Source organism: Dermochelys coriacea, chromosome 9 (assembly GCF_009764565.3).
Source record: "Dermochelys coriacea isolate rDerCor1 chromosome 9, rDerCor1.pri.v4, whole genome shotgun sequence".
In the NCBI taxonomy this organism is placed as follows: Eukaryota; Metazoa; Chordata; order Testudines; family Dermochelyidae; genus Dermochelys; species Dermochelys coriacea.
The window spans coordinates 87355162-87374692 of record NC_050076.1 but is presented as its reverse complement, the minus strand read 5'-3'; the positions used below and the strand labels follow the sequence as shown (position 1 = coordinate 87374692).

General features: G+C 39.1%; 1 protein-coding gene across 3 annotated transcripts in view; it reads right to left on the bottom strand.

The window, feature by feature from the left end:
• Positions 1-19531, bottom strand: part of SMARCA1 (SWI/SNF related, matrix associated, actin dependent regulator of chromatin, subfamily a, member 1) — a 75331-nt gene that overhangs the window by 18887 nt on the left and 36913 nt on the right. For all 3 annotated transcript variants that reach the window (XM_038415658.2, XM_038415659.2, XM_043491935.1), the window contains 10 exons: positions 15587-15696; positions 14421-14647; positions 13275-13396; positions 12515-12667; positions 10443-10575; positions 9736-9884; positions 8764-8883; positions 6645-6755; positions 6377-6490; positions 1530-1652 (listed from right to left, as the gene is read on the bottom strand). In XM_038415658.2, coding sequence (XP_038271586.1) covers positions 1530-1652; positions 6377-6490; positions 6645-6755; positions 8764-8883; positions 9736-9884; positions 10443-10575; positions 12515-12667; positions 13275-13396; positions 14421-14647; positions 15587-15696 — 1362 coding nt within the window. The remainder of the gene's footprint in view (positions 1-1529; positions 1653-6376; positions 6491-6644; positions 6756-8763; positions 8884-9735; positions 9885-10442; positions 10576-12514; positions 12668-13274; positions 13397-14420; positions 14648-15586; positions 15697-19531) is intronic.

The window sequence follows — 19531 nt, the reverse complement described above, 5'->3', positions numbered from 1 at the left end:
TATAACAAGATTCAATGGCTAGACAAATGCAGACTAGAAATAAAGTGCAATTTTTTTTTTTTTTTATATATATATATATACACACACACACACACACACACTTTTTTTTTTTTTTTTAACACACACTAGTGAGGGTAGTTAACCATTGGAACAACTTCCAAGGGTTGTGGTGGATTCTCAATCACTGAACATTTTAAAATCAAGATCGGATGATTTAATATAAAATATGTTCTAATTCAAGCTCAGCTACAGGGCTTTAAACAGTAATTAATTCATGGAAGTCCTATAGCTTGTGTTATGTAGGAAGTCAACTAGATCATCAGAATGGTCCCTTCTGACCTTAATATAGGACTACATCAAGAAATCTTAGGAAAGAGAACCAAGGGCCATCTTTTCCAAAACACAGGCTTCTCCCTGATTCTAAGAGAGGTCACATAAAAATTCCATGGTATTTAGTCCTGTGCAGAAATTAGAAAGTATCTAAAGACATTGTAGATCGTGCTGCAACTCAGATATTAACTCATGGCATCACTACTGCATACATACACCAAACAGATTAAAAGCTAGAAACCTGTGCACTGAATTCATGAAGCACTTTCCTGGTATTTAATCAAGCAAAGCTAAACACATTTTAATGACACCTTTGCTACAGTAAGAGCTAAAGAGGCACTGAGTAAGGCAGATTTGGCGCCTGATAGGGACACAAAAGCTGATGTATGGTGAAGCTACAATATCAAAGGATTCTGATTTTATTTATACCACCAGAAACCCAAGTTGGAATTACAGACATACATTAAAACAAAAGGAGTACTTGTGGCACCTTAGAGACTAACAAATTTATTTGAGCATAAGCTTTTGTGAGCTACAGCAATGCATCCGACGAAGCGAGCTGTAGCTCATGAAAGCTTATGCTCAAATAAATTTGTTAGTCTCTAAGGTGCCACAAGTACTCCTTTTCTTTTTGCGAATACAGACTAACACGGCTGCTACTCTGAAACCTGGCAGATATACATTACACGCACTTTGGAAGTGTATTACTTGTTTAAAAGAAATATAAAACGTGCTAAAAATGTCGTTACATTGCTTAATTGGATGATCAGTTTGGACTCTTTCTCCTCACTCTTTACCCTTTTTCTCTTATCCTCTCTCTCCTTCTCTATTCTGTGGATTTGGTTTCCTTTCTTGAGTCTTTAGTCTCCTTTCTCTCTCCCAAACTTGATGAATTTCTAGTCAAATACAACTGCCAAGATGGCTGGATAAAGCAAAGCACCGTCTAAATGTCTTTAGTTTAAAGCATCACTGCATTTAGACTGGAGGGGTATTTTTCATTACACCTAAACATTTTGTGCATGTATTGTTTTTTTTAATTTCATAACCTTTTATAGTTTTGTTTTACTGTATACAATACTGAAGAAAAATGTGAACTGCCATTTTTATAAGCATACTGCAGTCTTCCATGTATATTTTAATAGTCATCTTTTGATGGAACGCTATGAAACTAAATACTTCAGCTACTTTTATCGTTTTACTTGTGTGAGTAGCTTTTCTTTTTCTTCAGTTTCTTCTGGAGTATGAGGTGCAGACTCATCAATCTTCTTTTGTTCCTCTTTTTGTACCTGAGCTGCATTTGGGAGGTCAGGATTCCTAGGAACCTAAGATCAGCAATAAAAGGATGAGCAAGGAGTAAAAGAACAGTGTTATTAAGAGTACTATACATACTCATATCAATCTCACTTTACAATTTACTCTATAAACACAAGTTAAGTTTGACAGGATTGATGCAGTCCTCACCACTGAGCATTTGTTACAAAAGGAAATGTTTCTGACACCTTGATATACTGGTAGAAAAAAAAGTTTTAAAAATGCCACATAGCTACTGGAACATTTTTTTTTTCCAGCTGGATTTACAGTTTACAGAAATGTTGAGGTTGAAAATATTATCCTTTCAGGCAAGGTGTATATATCAAATCATAAGTCATTCATTGACATTTGCTTTTTCTTGGCTTCCAGGCTCTTGTTTCATTGAAGTGTAAAGTTAAACCTGACTGGTAAGCAACCAAAGGATCTCAGTTAATTAAGTTCCTTAAGGGTGAAGCAATTCTTCTCTATGATAAGTGCTGTTAGAGCCCATAAAAATGATAAAGGTATATTTCTCCAGTGATTAGGCACTAAAGCAGACAATGACTTTTATAAGTATTATCTTTCCACTGTGAATAGAACAATTTAAACCTTATTTTTCCCCCCTATTGGTGCCTAAGAGACAAGTGTTTTAAAAAAAAAACGTTATTGCTCATCCCTCTCACACAAGAGGGCCTGATCCTGGAAAATATTAGGTCTGCTTTGCACAGTGCCAGGTCCTGTGCCAAGCACACCTTGGGCGTGAACTACAAACAATGAAAGGCACAGCTCTTAGCTGGTGTAAATTATCACACTTCATTTCAAGTCAGTGGAACTATGACAATGTTAACCAGCTGCGTGTCTGCCCCACTGTGTATAACAGAGCTATACGCAATATAAATGTATACTGCACCCTATTTACAAAAAGAAGTTTTGCTGATTTAAAGATAGAAGATTACAGCATTAGGTAGAGCAAAGCAGGTATCTTTTTATGTCCCTGCCCAGACTGCAGCAAGTTTTGAATTTTGTGACCTCTGAACTGTGTATTACATTCTGAAGCACATCAGATTTGAAATCTGATCTGAATGTGAGTGTTGAACATGCAAGCAAGAGTTTCTTCCCTTCATACTCATCAGCATCAAAAAGGAGTTCCACATGCATGCAGATGAAGTTCTTAAAACATGCCTATGTGGTGGAACAGCATCTACTACCCTGCCTACCTGTTAAAAAGTTCCCACCTATTGGATCCACACATGTGGACTCAGGGGCTTGTTCCCGTCGCACTGCAACACTCCAGTGTGCCTCAGTGCATCTGAAGCCAGCACAAAATCTCCTTCCTAACACAAGGAAGATCTTTCACATCTCCTCTGCAGCCACTCTACCCGTGTCTTTCCTGCACAGGGTACTGCTGGAGATCTAGGACACAGAGAACTTTGTTCTGGGCCCTTCCCTCACTGCTAAATTCCAACTGTAAAGAACAGTGCCCAGTAGTGATCTTGCATACCACATATTCTGTGATGGCAAGACACAAAGGGATAAATAAAGAATTAAATTTAAGCCTTAGCTAAGAATTTTCTCTTTTGTTGTTTTTAAGTTGAACCATAACTGCTAGAGTTTGTTGCGATTGAATATGAACTTTTTTCTGATCTAACATCTAGGCAGAAGGTTGTGGCATATGAGCAATTATGCCATCTCTACATCATCAAAAGGGCACCCCATAATGACGATCAAGCTAAGCCAAGTACCGCCTCATATTAAGCCTGCCAAACACTTCCATTATAAGACCCTATTTTCTGTTGCTTATAACTTCGCCAAACTTAACCATTCATGTTCAAATCCTCCATGCCAGGAGGCTTCCCCGGGCTACAATTTTGGGGGAAAACTTCAAACAAAACTGCTGCTTTTCAGAACAAGGCTAACAAAAAAAAAACCCCAAACCACCCACATTTTAGCTGTGTGAAATTCTGGTGACCTTGTCTTTGAAAAGCTCTAGTGTCCACATACTCTGGACCAGGGACTTGAAGTTTGGCAGGTGGGCTTTGTGTCAAGGATGTGCTTTTTTTGCTGTCCCCATGAAAACCTGGCCAAAATTATAAGCCTTTGAAAAAACTACAATTTGCACACGCTCATTTGTATATATTAGTAGCTGAATTCCCCAAAGATTCATTTACCCTGGGCATGCCCCAGCTCTTGGCTAAGCAGGGCTTTCCCTACAATTGCAGCTCTGGGCTGCAACAAGTTTGGTTGTAGAAGATGGAGGGTGTGTAGGGGCAGAGAGAGAATATTACAGGGAGAGAAAGGACAGTCTCATGGCTGAGGAAGTTGAATGCTGCCCTGGAGAACTGGATTCTATCCCTGCTTTTACCACAGAGTTCCTTTGTGATGCAAGGCAAGGTGTCACAGAGGTAAATGCTTGATTATCCTTGAAGCACTCGAACACTGTAGTGCTGAGCATCACAGAAAATCCCATAAGCAAATTAATAATTCTGCCCACTGAATTCCCACATCAGAGTTTTATTATATCAAAAGAACAAAGGAATAAGAAATTGAAAGAAAATTTAAGAGGAGATATGATAAAGATGTCTTAAATTAAGAATGGCATACTAAGCAAATGGGCCACTCCTTTCTGACCTCTCCTATAATTCAAAGTAGAACTATGACATTAAAGGCAATCAAGTTGAATGGACAAAGGCAAATTTTTTTTTTTAATTACACAGAATACATAAATATTTAAAAGCCACTTCTATAGGACATTATTCAACTACAGCATTGTAAGAGTCAAAATGTGATTGCACTTACATATAACAAAGAACAGTTGCACAAGCTATGACAAAATTACAAACTGCATCATTCTCATACTTCTGGGCATATGGTAAGATAATAACCAGCTGAAGTCAGCAAGACATTTCTTGCTATGGCATATTACAGTACTGCACAAATGGCAAATTGAAGTGCATGCTGGTAGTTCTCTCACCTTACTCTAAAGAGTCCAACATAGGCTGCTAAATTTGAAGACAGGATAAAGGACTAAACCTATCTTCGCTGACCTGTTCCAGTGAGGTCTATTATTAAATAGAGAAAGCTGACAATGCGTTTCCCTCCCATTCAAGCAACCAACACTATAGTTATACCATTGTGCTCCAGGCGGTTAGCGTCTCTCAAACCGTGAGGTCCACTAATCTTGAGAGACATCAATCAGGCTTAGTAAACTGAAAAGATGCGCTGATATTTACCTACAATGCAATTGAAGGTGACTATATAAATGAGCACATGGTTAGGAAGTTTCTAATTTGTTAAAATTGCTAGGCTCATTTTAGCTAAGAACTCCGCAAACTGCTCTTTGTCAATAGTAAATAAAAATACTTTCATTATTGCTATTTATTTTACACTGTGTGTAACTGTGGTAGGTACTTCACAACAACGAGATGACATGGTGGCTGCCCTAAAAAGAGTTTACAATCTCTGCCACCTAATGTATTTTTAATTTTATTTAAACTCTAGAGGAGACTCCCATTGTATTCCCTTTTCTAAATCATACTCAGGGGAGATACAATATTATAGGCCCTCTTTACCTTGCAAGTGGAATGTTAGGGCAAATTTTAGTACATTACCAGTGTTAAGGTTAATATACACAACTCCTTTAAGTCTTTGTATTTTCCTGGAGCATCATTTTTCTTTAATAACTGTTACTACATTTGCCTTTCACCTGTTCTCCATGATTCTCAAAAATGATTGCCAATGGCTGTGGTATCACCTCCTTCCTTTAGGAACTCAGATGAATTTAATCTAGTCCTATTGATTTAAATATATTTAAGTTACCTATGTGTTCTTTTACCTGCCTCTAGTTGATATTCTAGTTCATATGTATATCACCAAGCCTCATGCTTCTTTTATTTTTTTTGCTGAAAGTGTTAAGCACATGCATTGGGAAATTACCTTTTCCTCTTCTAATTATGCTCACTCCTTATTGAACAGTAGTCCTACATTTTCCTCCATACTTTTTGCTCCTAAGTAGCTTCCCCTTCAAACATTTTTTAATTAAACCAAATTTTGGCATACTACATCATTTTGCCTTTGTCATGTCAACATCATATTTGCTGCCATGTAATCCCATCTTCTGACTTCTCCTGCATTACATTTTTAGATCACTTCATAATTTCATGTTCCGACTACATCTTTTTCTGGACAAATCTCTTTCCTGTGTGTCTCATTTTGTCACAACTGGCCTGATTTCTGCACTAAGTTATACCTGTGTAAATAAAAGAGTAACTCCACTGAAGTCAACGGAGTCACATCAGTATAAACTAGTTAGTGCAAGAGAAGAGAATTCAGCAGCTGAATAGGGGAGGTGAAAGTCCTGCATTAGGCATGAATCCAGTTGTTAGGGCTCAATTAGGGGAACCAACATTGTTGGTGTCTGTTTTAGTCTTTTCTTAGTATTAATAAAGTGGGATTGGGTGGGGTTTTTTTTTTTGCTTTTGTTTTTTTTTGTAAAACATGAGACTGTTCTCTTGGTTACGTTTCCTGGATCTTGTTAACTCCACATCACAAGAGATCCAAGAAAATACTGAGTAATCAAACCTACAGCAAGTCAACACAAATACAAGATTGCTAGAAAGCCTCTAAATTATCTATTAACATGACTTTAGTACTTTCATTTGCCTTAAAAATTTAGCAATTCCCACTATTACAACAAATCTGGATACACTGGTGCTAAATATATTTCATTCATTTGAAATAAAAGGAAAGTCATTATTACCTTATAGCCTATAGTCTTGCGATAATAAAGAATTTCTTTTTCCAGAAGCTCAAACAATCGTGGTGGAAAAAACTGGAAATCTTGAATGTTTGGCTGTTTGGGGGGTCGTGGAGCCTTTAAAAATACATATATATTACTGTTACGCAATTTTCTATTACTTTCAGTTGCCATTGTCCAGACAATAGCAACATTTTACTCTGTAAAACATATATTGATTTTACTATAAGTTGAAAAGAGTGGTACAGATTAAAAATCGATATTCTTTTACCTTGGGAACTTTTGGTTCACTAACACGCAGGGCTTCTCTAAAATATGCATCCACTGCATAGTTCGCTTTGCGCTCTCGTTTTGGAGGCTCTATCCATTCCATCATACTCAGCTACACCCAAACAAAAAACGAAACAGTTTAAATAACTCCAAATATCTTCCTGAAATCACAAAAAAGCAATTAGTCAGTTTGGGTTGAACTAATTAAGATAGTGTCCACAAACAGACGAAAAGTATTTCTATTGTGAGCATTAGTTAAAGCTTATGGTTCAACAGAATTCATGCTACTACAAGGTTCATCACTAAGAGACAAATTCTGATGAAAGTATTTTAAACAAACATACAAAGAGGATCTCACAGGGGTATGGAGGTGGGGCAGAATAGGTAAGTAGCCATGTGGAGAAGACAAGGGATGTGGCCCTTTATTCCACCACTACCTCTGCCAAGACATGCTAGAAAATCTACATGGAGGGCTGTACAGATGCCCTACTTCTGGGCCTACTCTTACCTCTAGCAGCATTACTCATGCACATGCTATATTCTAAGCAGTAGTAGCTATTGAATGGAAATCGGCCAGAAACACCACAGATATCCAGGGGATAATGCCATATACTAAGGCTACAGCTCAACTCCACCCAATATTGTTTGATACACCACAGAACACAGAGAAGAGAGGTGACAATGTTGTGCTGGCTTTGCTCCCCTCCCTGTGAGGTTTAATGGACTTTCCAGCAGACATTGTTATTTATCCCCACTGCATATTCAACTGAGAGCACGACAGAACCTTATATTAGCAAAGTTCATTTTTCTCACATATTTTCAAAAAGTTGTCAACACAGCTTCAAAGAGATCTGAAATATTAATTACCATTTTAGGCTCTGAACCTTCAATGACATCTGCCTGGATAGACTCCTGCATTTTTACAAAGCTCCACCAATGTCAATGAAGCTCTGTGAGAAGGCAAGATTCTAATCATACCGATATCTTTGCAGTACCAGAGCCTCAGGCTGCATTCAAGAATTTGTTAGTGTATATCTCCAAATAGTTATCATCGCCAAGCTCTTCAGTAATCACCAGTTTTGGTAACAAATGAATTTGACAATGGTGAATTAACCGTAATCATACAAACAGGTTCAACAAGATCAATACTACAATTAGTACTGGTTGAGCTGCCTTGTTCCAATACAGAATAGAAGATATTATCAGGAGGAAAATATAATGCTGAAAAGATTTCCAAAATGGTTTCCCCCACCCCCACTGTTTGGATTTGAAGGTAAGCAAGGAAGCTTAAGGTGACAAATATATGACATTCAACCATGGGAAGAAACTGCCTTGCTATAAAAATATATTTGCTTTGGAGCATAATTTAAATAAGTCAAGGGCCCTTATTTTTGGTTCCTGCTAAGAAGCACTCAACAAAATTCGGTAAGGGGGCACAAAGGTGGTGCAAAGCCACCTCAGTCTCATCCCCAACCTGCACTGGATGCCCAAGAGGCTGTTAACAACAGATGGGGATTGTGGAGGTGCAGGGAAAACTTTGGTCACCAGCCACAAGGAGGGAAGTGGCATCAGAGCTGCTATGGCAGCTCCACACACCACTGGACAATACCCTTATCCTGGGGTGATCCTCCTGTAGCCAGGTAAGCAGTTGCCGGAAACCTATACACCACTGGAGTGGTGCAAAACCACCCTAATGTCAGGGAGAATCTGGCCCATATTCTTTTGAAGTCAATGGATGTAATTTTTAATCTCAGTTACACAGGAATAAAACCAATGCAACTCCAAAGACTTCCAAGAAGAATGAGGCATAATAGAAATTTTGCCTCAGTCAGAACTACAAGATTTGGGCAATAGCAGCTTTCATCTTCTGCAATGGATGTTTGTAAAGAGTAAGTTTTTTTGATAGATGAACCTGATGAATTTTTTTATTTTTAATAGTACCATAGATAAAGCAAAATTTTAGAAGAGTGAAGTAAAAATTTTTAAGTGAATTCCTAGCCTCTTATTTACAGCTATGGCATTCCTAATGAAATGTTTTTATGCTTGTGAAAATCTGATTCACTCATCACAATTGTAATTAAAGTAAACACATTGCTACATGTATAAGAAAACAAAGTCACCTTTTGTTTTTCTCTATAATCTTCACCTTCAAAGTTGTATAAACTCATCTCTGTGTCCATAGTGAAGTTCCTTAAAGAGCTCTCTCCCATTTTTTGCAAACGTTCATTCATTTCAGCTGTCTAAAATAAGGCACAGAGATAAAAGTTAGCTTTATCAACACATCGGAGATACTTTAAATTCTGTATTAAGTTTCTTAAAAAAAAAAAAAAAATCAGCACCACTCAGTTAAGTTTTCTCCCTTCTTTTTTACTTTCATGCATATTAGTACTCATCTTTCATGAGTAGAAGTACCCATCTCCCTCATTAGGATCTGAAGCACACTTTTTATTCCAGTCCTTTGCTCTCGTGCACTGAGACTTCCTATTAAGCTAAGTTTAGTATGCTGTTATGATGTGCCCCAACATCTCCTATACATTATGCTGGTACCAAATAATTTCAACAAAATTTATGTACAACTCTTCTGAGCTGAAAAGGTTGTTCATTAGCCCACTAACCTACCTATTGCCATATATAGTTTCAAAAAGCTTACATCTATTAAAAAACTGTCATAGGATTTCGGATCAACAGTTTAACAATACACACTTCTAAAAGCTTATTTAATGAAACAACAGTGCTAAGACTAACATTTTATTAATTTTTTTGGACTTGAAAAAAAAATAACTGCTGCTTTTGGGAGAGCTTAAAAAAAACCTTATGAAATATTAGATTGTAACATATTCAGGTAACTTACTGAGAAGCAGGAAATGAGAGCACAACTAAACAGACCTATAGCTTTTTCCCTTCCAAGATGTTTCCTATTATATAGAGAAGCGGCAGATAGCTGCTAGTTCAATAAATTCAAATTTTGTCAGATTTTTTTTTTTGTGTGGATGAGCAACAAAACAAGATTTACAATTTAAACAGGTTTGGTGATTCCTAACTCTTTTCTTTTACAATTATGTTCCAAATTCCAAATGAAACTATGCTCTTACCTTCTTTTCACCTCTTTCTAAAATAGTGGTAATATCTTCCTCTGTCAGTTCACTGTCCTTGGAAGCAAAAACATGTGTGGCTCCATGCCGGATCATCTGCAGCATTTCATCTTTTGCTAGTTTATTAGACTGCTGATCTATGAGTCTTCCTAGCATTAGAAATACATTGAATGCTTTAAACCAAAATGCTCAACCTTTCCCATGCCAAGCCCAACCTGAAACGCTCTTTCAATCTAGTGAGGATCAGCTTCCATTTAGCAACACAGGAAGGACAGGGGAGTCGCACCCGAGCTTCACTGAAATTGCAATGCAATTTACAGTTCAATATATTACAGAAATGTAAATAAATACAGTACCTACTGAACTGTAACTGTCATGGAACACATCTTTTTTTATAGCATACATATTCAGAGAAGCACCATTTAATAGCTACTTTGCTTTTACTAATTCAGTTTCTTAGGAGTCGGTGCTCTGTCCTGTACTCTTTACTCAGGCAAAACTCCCATTAATGTCAAAGAAAGCTCCATCTGAGTAAGAAGTGAAGAATCAGGCCTTTAAATGAATGCTTGCTATTTTAGGTTCAATTAATATTCCACTATTACAGACATCGGGCCTGATTCTTCAGTGCCTTGCACTTTGTATGGTGAACTCTGTGCAAAGTGAATGAACCAAATTCTGTCCTCGGATGTGTATACAGTATTTGATACCTTGCTGTATAACTATAGAGTCCAATCTCAGTTTTATCTCAGCTCTTTCTACAATCCTGTCTTCAACAGTATTGTCGGTGATAAGTCGGAATACACGAACTGGCTTCTTTTGACCAATACGGTGCGCACGATCCTAACAAAGAATAAAATAAAAACCTCTTAGGGAACAGAAACATAGCAGCAATTTGGCTGAAATATCTTAGCACAAGCCTCAGAAGAAACTGTCCAACTTTGAATTATTCTGGACTATTTTCTAGGCTTCCTACTTACTACTGAATAAGTATTATGTCTACACAACTGATTTTTTTAAATCACTATTACTGTAATATTTATACATACTGGGAAAGATTCTGACGGATCTCAGATACACCAGTATAAATCTAGAGCAAATGAACGTAAATCCAGAGTAATTCTGATTTCAATCAGTGTAACTGAGTATTGTATTGTAACTAATCTAGCAAATATTGTGGTGATTCAATATAGAAAATTTACACACCACAAACAAATATGACAAGAAAACAAATATGAAGGAATTTGTTCTTCTGTTCGATTTTAAAAAAAAACTGCTTTCTAGAGGTCCATAAGTCATTGGTACAAGAATTCTGGATTGTGTTACACTAAATTCCTGATACTGGGAGCTGTTCAATATTTTTTTAGGGTCAGGCCCCAGATGCAGAAAAGGGTTGTAATAAATAATAAATTAGAGCATCATACAATACAAGAGAAAAGTGGCAAATCCCAACTCCCAACACCAGAGAGATTTAGACATGGTTTTTCTACTTGTGGTTAAATAGAGTGATTAAAGAACTTACAAATACCTACAATAGACTAACACAATAATTCTATGTTCCATTGTAATATTTTACATTTGATTCTTTTTAATGCCTCCATCTCCAGCTCTTATGCTGTCCTGCATAATACTAATATAGCAGCCTTCTTCCTAAAAAAAAAAAATCTCAGAATATCTCACAAACTATGCACACATTGCACCACAGAAATTTAGCCTACATCTGCAGCACAATGTAGTAGTCAACATGCTTCACAACAACACAGTGAAAAAGATTAAGGACACCAAAACAAAATCATATAGGTAGCACTATACGATCTTTAACTTCCATGTGAACCAAACTAGAGGTCTTGGTTGTAATATATCACCCAAAAGAGGATAACTTTTTTTAAGATCAGGCTTGATCTTTTTTCCAATGATAAGATTATTCCTGGATATCTCTGTGTCCCTATACAGGGGTGGGACACAACCCAACTGGGCAATAGAGGAACTACCCTAGCCTAGTGCACCTATAGTACTACGTTCCCAGGAAGGCCAAAAAGAGGCCGTGCTGTCCTAGAACAGAGGTAAATGCTTCACTGCACCCTGTAAAAAGGTGGCAGAGATGTTGGTCCAGCACGTGATTTTCCTAGAACACAAGTCAGAATTCTGGCTAAGCCTCTTCTGATGTGGCTCGAAGCCAATCTGCCCCTAAAATTGTATATGCCTTTCATCCTTTATGGAGAAGTGTTTTTACAGTCATTGAATTTTGCATTTACTGGAATGACTATTGTCAGTGTTTGTGTGGCAAAACAATACTGCTGTACTATGGTGAGGAAAGTAATTTATGAGATACAATTTCAGTATTTTTTCTTAGATGGGTATTTTTGGGGGGCAAGGAATTTGCCATTTCTTCCATAATTCAGGTTACAACAACATTTTTATCAAACTGCACACTTTTTGGAATTATCTATAAATACTAAAGTGGAAAACTCTGCAAACAGCCATTTTTACAGGAGATTTTTTTTTCCAAAACTGCACTTTCGAACCAGAAACAGGATTTAAGGGTTCCCCCTCCCTTTTGTTAATAGGTACTTGAAAATGGCATAACTCAACATGGACCTTGCTTTTCTTCCCCCCCATCCTCCCTTTAATCCACTTTAACAAATCTGTAACGCTGGAAAAGTACTACCACTATATTCCTTCATAAGCCTTTGAGTTCTATCATATGTATTATTTTATATGGATAACTGGGGGGGGGAAGGGGGAAGAGAGTGACCTTGAGATGCATTAAAAGATTACTCACCATAGCTTGCAGATCCACTTGCGGATTCCAGTCTGAATCATAGAGAATAACCACATCAGCAGTTGCCAGATTAATCCCCAGACCTCCTGCCCTGGTACTGAGCATAAAAATGAATTTGCTACTGTTGGGAGCATTAAAGGTGTCTATTGCTTCCTAAAAGAAAATAGAAACTCATTAAGATAGCAGAATCCTCGAAGAAGTGATTTTATTAGTGACTTTCTTTGGTGTCCATATACTATACCAACAACTTTAAAAGGCCAGGTTTGCATAGGCAAGCCAAATAATTTCTCAGTCAATATAATGAAATGTTTCATCATCATAAAAAAGTAAAGCCCCACAAGTCCTACACTGTGGCCCTGACCTTGCAATTTACAATAGACAAGCACACCACTACACACAGATGGAGCCCGAAAAGTCAGCAGGGCTCTGCACAGCCACAATAGCCGACTACATACTGTAAAATTATAGGATTTTGACCTACATTCCCAACCAATTATTGTAAGTATGTACATCAGGTTACCTATTCATTTTCAGCCCACTTTTCTATTTTTCTAAAAGTTAAACATATTCAGAGTATATTAATATTGCCTCAGATTTTCCAAAAAAGAGTTAATAGTACTGTAGCAGACCTTACGTTTGTCCTTAAGCAAATCTAGAGACTTTACTTTCAAGTCGAATGCAGGTATCCAATGACAGGGTTTGCCCAACTCTAAATAACCAGCTTAAATAACGAAGCAGTCCTTGCTAACACATCTCTCACCTCTCTTTCTTCATGAGGCGTCTGTCCATCTAGTCGGCAGTACTCATAACCACGCCACATGCAATAATCCTCCAAAATATCCAGTAAGCGGGTCATCTGACTAAAAATGAGAACTCTGGAGCCTGACAGATTGGTACAGAAAACAAAGTAATTTTAATATAAATCTTATCACAGAACCAAACAAGAATAGGTTAAGTGCGCAGAAAGAATTAATGTGACACACAGTACCAGGTTTACATAATATTCCTCCCTAACTGATGATCAGTTTATTCTCTTTTTTTTTCCTAAGTTTATTATTCAGTAATTGATTTTAAACTCCTATTATGCAATTTTTTCAATAAGGGTCATTTTTACTATTTATACAACAGTATCTGGATAGCAACTGAAGAAATAAAAGACTAACAGAAACACTAGATCCCCATACAAGAACCATTTTCAAAAGATGGAGATCACTAGTCCCTCCCATGTATGCACTGTGGTGAATTTAAGGTTTGTTGGGTTTTTTTTAAATAGGGCTTCTATCAAATTTAAGATCCATTAAATTCTACATTCTCTGCCCCACATATTGTACTGACATTCCATCAGTTAAGTGACGTTTTTTAATCAGAAAAATATCAGGCGGCAAAAACATACAGCATAACAGCACACAAAATTCCATTGTCAATATATGTAAAAGCAGTGGAAGAGACCCAATATGTTTGGAGCTTGAACAAAATCTAATATATAGAAATTTATTCAAGCCTACTATGGCTCCAGCCAGTCTATGTAACCACAAACACCAGCACTCTGGCCCTCCAATTCTTGTCAACTCCCATGGAAGCCTATTGGCCTACAAGCAATATCAAACATTAACCTGACAGGTGGTCAGAAAGTCTGGTCTCTCCTGACATATCCCCTTCTCATCTCTTCATGGCTTCCTATTCCACTCTTATTTTTCTTAACTCTTTTCATTTCTTTCCCTCTTCATCATTTTCTGACTATGAAGTTCTCCCTTCCTCTATGCCTTGCCTGCCACTTAGAAACCTCCACAAAACCCCTTTAGTTTGTAACAAATACGACTTTGTAAGTGGGAATGATTTTTAACTGGGCCATTTTATTTGTTATTAATACTATTCATACAGCTATTGTCCTATAGCTTCCACTCACCCTGTTCTTTGAGTTTTGCTAGCAGTTTATCCAGAGCTACCATTTTACCACTGTTATTGACAAGATGCATGTCAGTAGTATAAGGAGGTCCAGGTTCAGCACCATCAAATAGATATGGATGGTTGCAGCACTTTCGCAACTGCATCAAAATATTCAACAGCCGCATCTTATCCATTTTCCCAGCAGAATTTAGAATGTCAATATCTTTCATCAGGATCCTTGTATACCTGAAGTTTTACAGGCAATAAATAAGAAGTTTACAGCATCTAGTTTGTGCACATTTAAAACACAAGTAAATCTCTAAAATGTCCTGGGGTTGCTACGCTTTTTTGTTCATTTGTTTTTTTAAGCTGGATAATGAAAACATCCACTGTTACATTATGTAGGATTTGACAAAAATTAGAAGGGACATAAATTCTTATGCTCCAGTATGCAAGTCAACATCTGACTAAAAAAAGTTTCCCATACAAACAGGTTATTCCATAATTATTAGCCAGGAGGTTTCTTGCATTTCTTCTGAGGCATCCAGTTAAGGCCACTGTCTGTCAGCTTTTGGATTAGATGGACCACTGGGTCTGATCCTGAGAAATTCTGGTTTTCCCATCACTATGTTTGAAAGCTACATAAAAAGAAATGGATGAAAAACTTCTTTAAAAAAAAAAAAAAACAACTAAAATCCTTTCTCCATTTCACCCCTCTGCACAATTGCATCATTATTCTATTTTAGATCTAGTTCTACTCCTGTTACTGTAAATACACTTTTGGCAGGTACTGGGGAAAAACATTAATGTAAGCTGCCCCTAAAAGCAGTGCAGGAGAATCAAGTCAGCATGTTAGCACATAATTAAGATAGTCCCACTGGTGTATCAGCAAAAGAGTGAGACTAGACACACTTTATTAAATGCACAAGTTTAAAAAAAAAAAAAAAAAACACCTTGACAAAAATAGAGAAAAAAAATTTTTTTCTAGTTCTTTTTTTAACTAGCAGATATAAACATTTCTGGTGGAAATGTGCTTTTCTAATTTATCAAGTCCCTTTATATGCTGACCATACCGGTCAGAGACATGGCTACAAAAAATAAAAGAAAAATATACTGAGCCTAATATAAAGTATTCTAGTATTAGTTATAATTTAGAGCAATTTTACATTAATGTAAATAACTCACCATTCTCTCTGCATTTTACTGAGCCCAAGGTAAATCTTTACTTCCTTTTTCGGTGGCAAGCTCTTTTCTACTTCAGCTTTTATACGACGTAACAAAAAAGGCTTCAAAACCTACAAAATAAAAGATATCTGTGCAAACTATTTATAAATACAAGACTGCTTCAAATGGGAGATTAATTGGCTTGATCCTGCAGCATTTGCTCAGCTCAAATTCTGAGCAACTCCTATTGCTCCCACAGTGATCCCATCAGACCAGCTCTGATGCAGCCTCCGCCTGAGTAAAAAAATTAAGCTGTCCACTGGGTTCTAACAGCTAGCTAAGTTCATGCAGGGAGTGGGAAGGACTTTAGAAAGGCTGCTGTAGAGTTTCCCAGAGATACTTATTCAGAAAGCTGCCACCTATATGCTCCCTATGACATTTAGGCCAGCTGATGTGGAGCAGATGACTGTCCTATCTCTCCACAGATAAGCACAATAGGAACCATCCCTCCTATATCTTCAGAGATAACTTAATCACCACAAAAAGTATAGAAGCACAGGTAATAACTGTCTTAAGAAATGCTGTTGAGCAGAAGAGAGAGCTTCATCAAAGTCATTTCTATAGGCCTCTCTGAATCAAGTTGTTAGGCCTGGTCTACACTACGAGTTTACGTCAGATTGAGCAGCGTTAAATCGAATTAACCCTGCACCCATCCACACAACGAAGCCATTTTTTTCAACATAAAGGGCTCTTAAAACCGATTTTGGTACCCCTCCCCAACAAGGGGATTAAAGCTGAAATCGACATCGCCGTTTCGAATTAGGGTTAATGTGGACGCAATTCGAAGGTATTGGCCTTTGGGAGCTATCCCATAGTGCGTGTGACCGCTATGGACAGTGCTCTGAACTCTGATGCACTGGTCAGGTGTACAGGAAAATTCCCTGGAACTTTTGAATCTCTTTTTCTGTTTGGCCAGGCGAGCTCATCAGCACAGGTGACCATGCAGTCCCAGAAGCGAAAAAGAGCTCCAGTATAGACCGAACGGGAGGTACTGGATCTGATCGCTGTATGGGAAGAGGAATCCATGCTATCAGAACTACATTCCAAAAGAGGAAATGCCAAAACATTTCAAAAAAAAAAAAAAAAAAAAAAAAAAAAAAAAATCTCCAAGACCATGAGGTACAGAGGCTACAGCAGGGACGCAACACAGTGCTGCATGAAACAAAGTAGCTCAGACAAGCGTACCAGAAAACCAAAGAATCAAATGGACACTCCAGGACAGAGCCCCAGACATGCTGCTTCTACGCTGAGCTGCATGCAATTCTATGGGGGGCCGCCACCACTATCCCACTCTATCTGTGGACTCCGATGATGGGGTACTCTCCGTCATGCCTGAGGATTTTGCGGACAGGGAAGACGAGGAGGAGGATGACAAGCTTGAGAAGAGCACACAGCACACCGTTCTCCCCGACAGCCAGGATCTTTTTATCACCCTGACTGAAATACCCTCCCAAGCCAACGAAGCTGGAGAAGGGACCTCTGGTGAATGTACCTTTTTAAATATAATACATGTTATAAAAGCAAGCGTTTTTAGTTATTAAGTAGCCCTGAGGACTTGGGATGCATTTGTGACCAGTACAGATACTGGAAAAGTCTGTTAATGTGTCTGGGAATGGAGCGGAAATCCTCCAGGGACATCTTCATGAAGCTCTCCTGGAGGTACTCTAAAAGCCTTTGCAGGTGGTTTCTGGGAAGAGCAGCCTTATTCCGTCCTCCATGGTAGGACACACTACCAAGCCATGCTAGTAGCAAATAATCCGGTATCATTGCATGACAAAGCCTGGCAGCATATGGTCCTGGTGTTTGCTGGCATTCAAGCCACATCCGTTCTTTATCTCTCTGTGTTATCCTGAGGAGAGTGATATGGTTCATGGTAACCTGATTGAAATAGGGGAACTTAATTAAGGGGACATTCAGAGGTGGCCGTTCCTACTGGGCTGTTTGCCTGTGGCTGAAAAGAAATCCTCCCTGCAGTTAGCCATGGGGGGAAGGGGGGAGCATTGGCACTGAGCTGTTCGCGTTTGGCTAGCAGGGATCTTCCCTGATACCAGCCACGCGGTGGGAGGAGTAAAGCGATCATCCCAGAGAATTGGAGGGGGGGGGGGTTACTTTGGTTTCTGCTGCTGCACGTTAACAGGAAAACCGCAGCACTAAATGGCCAACTCAACGTGCTTTGCTTGATATGGGAGAGGAGGGCACTGCTGTTAGGAAGGTGGCAGAAGCCAAAAGACTATGGCTTACCATGGCCGCCTGCAAGCCGAATTCTGTTGCCCGGCACTGCGTGTGTGATCTCTAAACACCAAAGCCGCAGGCACTCAAGGTAAGATGCAAAATGCGACCTTGTACCAAAATCACATGCGCTATGTAATGTGAATAGTTTTGTTCACCATGAAGGAGTATAGCCATTGTTCTGTAAAATGTCTTTTTTTCCTCCAGCACCTGCAAACGTTTCAAGCCTCCCTCCTCCGTCCCAAAGGCTCTCTCAGATAAGGCGGCGAAAAAAACCGCACGTGCAGTGAAATGTTCTCTGAGCTCATGCAGTCGCCTGGCACTGACAGAGCTCAGCAGAATGTGTGGAGGGACAATAGCAGAGTACAGGAAAGTAGCCAATGAACACGAGGAGAGGTGGCGGCAGGAAGATCGGAGGAGGCATGAGACAACGCTGGGGCTATAGCAGGATTAAACGGACGTGCTCCGGCGTCTGGTAGAGGTTCAGGCTGCAGTCCCTGTTTAACCGCCCTCCCTCCTCCCCAAGTTCCATAGCCTCCTCACAGATGCCCAAGAATGCAGGGAGGCTCCAGGCACCAACCATTCCACTCCAGTGGACAGCCCAAGCAACAGAAGGCTGTCATTCAAGAAGTTTTAAAGTGGCCTTTTCCTTCCCTCCTACCCTCCTCCCACACCCCACCTGGGCTACTTTGTGAGTTATCTCCCTATTTTTATAATCGATTAATAAAGAATACATGTTTTCTAAAAGATAGTGACTTTGTTTCCTTTGCAAGCAAGCTGTGATCAAAGGGGGGAGGACAGGTGGCTTACAGAGAATTTAGAGGCAACCAAGGGGGTGGGTTTTCATCAAGGAGAAACAAACAGCAGTGTCACACAGTACCCTGGCCAGTCATGAAACAGGTTTTCAAAGCTTCTCTGATGCGCAGCGCTTCCTGCTGTGCTCTTCTAACCGCCCTGGTGTCTGGCTGCGTGTAATCAGCGGCCAGGCGATTTGCATCAACCTCCCATCCCGCCAAAAACGTCTCCCCTTTACTCTCACAGAGATTGTGGAGCACACAGCAAGCAGCAATAACAATGGGAATATTGGTTTCTCTGAGGTCTGAGGGAGTCAGTAAACTATGCCAGCGACCCTTTAAACGCACACTACCACCATTCTGCACTTACTCAGCCTATAGTTGAACAGCTCCTTACTACTGTCCACGGTGCCTGTGTACGGCTTCATGAGCCAGGGCATTAAGGAGTAGACTGGGTCCCCAAGAATAAATATAGGCATTTCAACATCCCCAACAGTTATTTTCTGCTCTGGGAAGTAAATCCCTTCCTGCAGCTGTTTAAACAGACCAGAGTTCCTGAAGACGCGAGCGTCATGAACCTTTCCCGGCCATCCCACGTTGACGTTGGTGAAACGTCCCTTGTGATCCACCAGTGCTTTCAGCACTATTGAAAAGTACCCCTTGCAATTTATGTACTGGCTGCCCTGGCGGTCCGGTCCCAAGATAGGGATATGCGTTCCGTCTATAGCACCACCACAGTTAGAGAATCCCATTGCAGCAAAGCCATCCACTACGACCTGCACATTTCCCAGAATCACTACCTTTGACAGCAGCAGTTCAATGATTGCATTGGCTACTTGCATCACAGCAACCCCCACAGTAGATTTTCCCACTCCAAATTGAT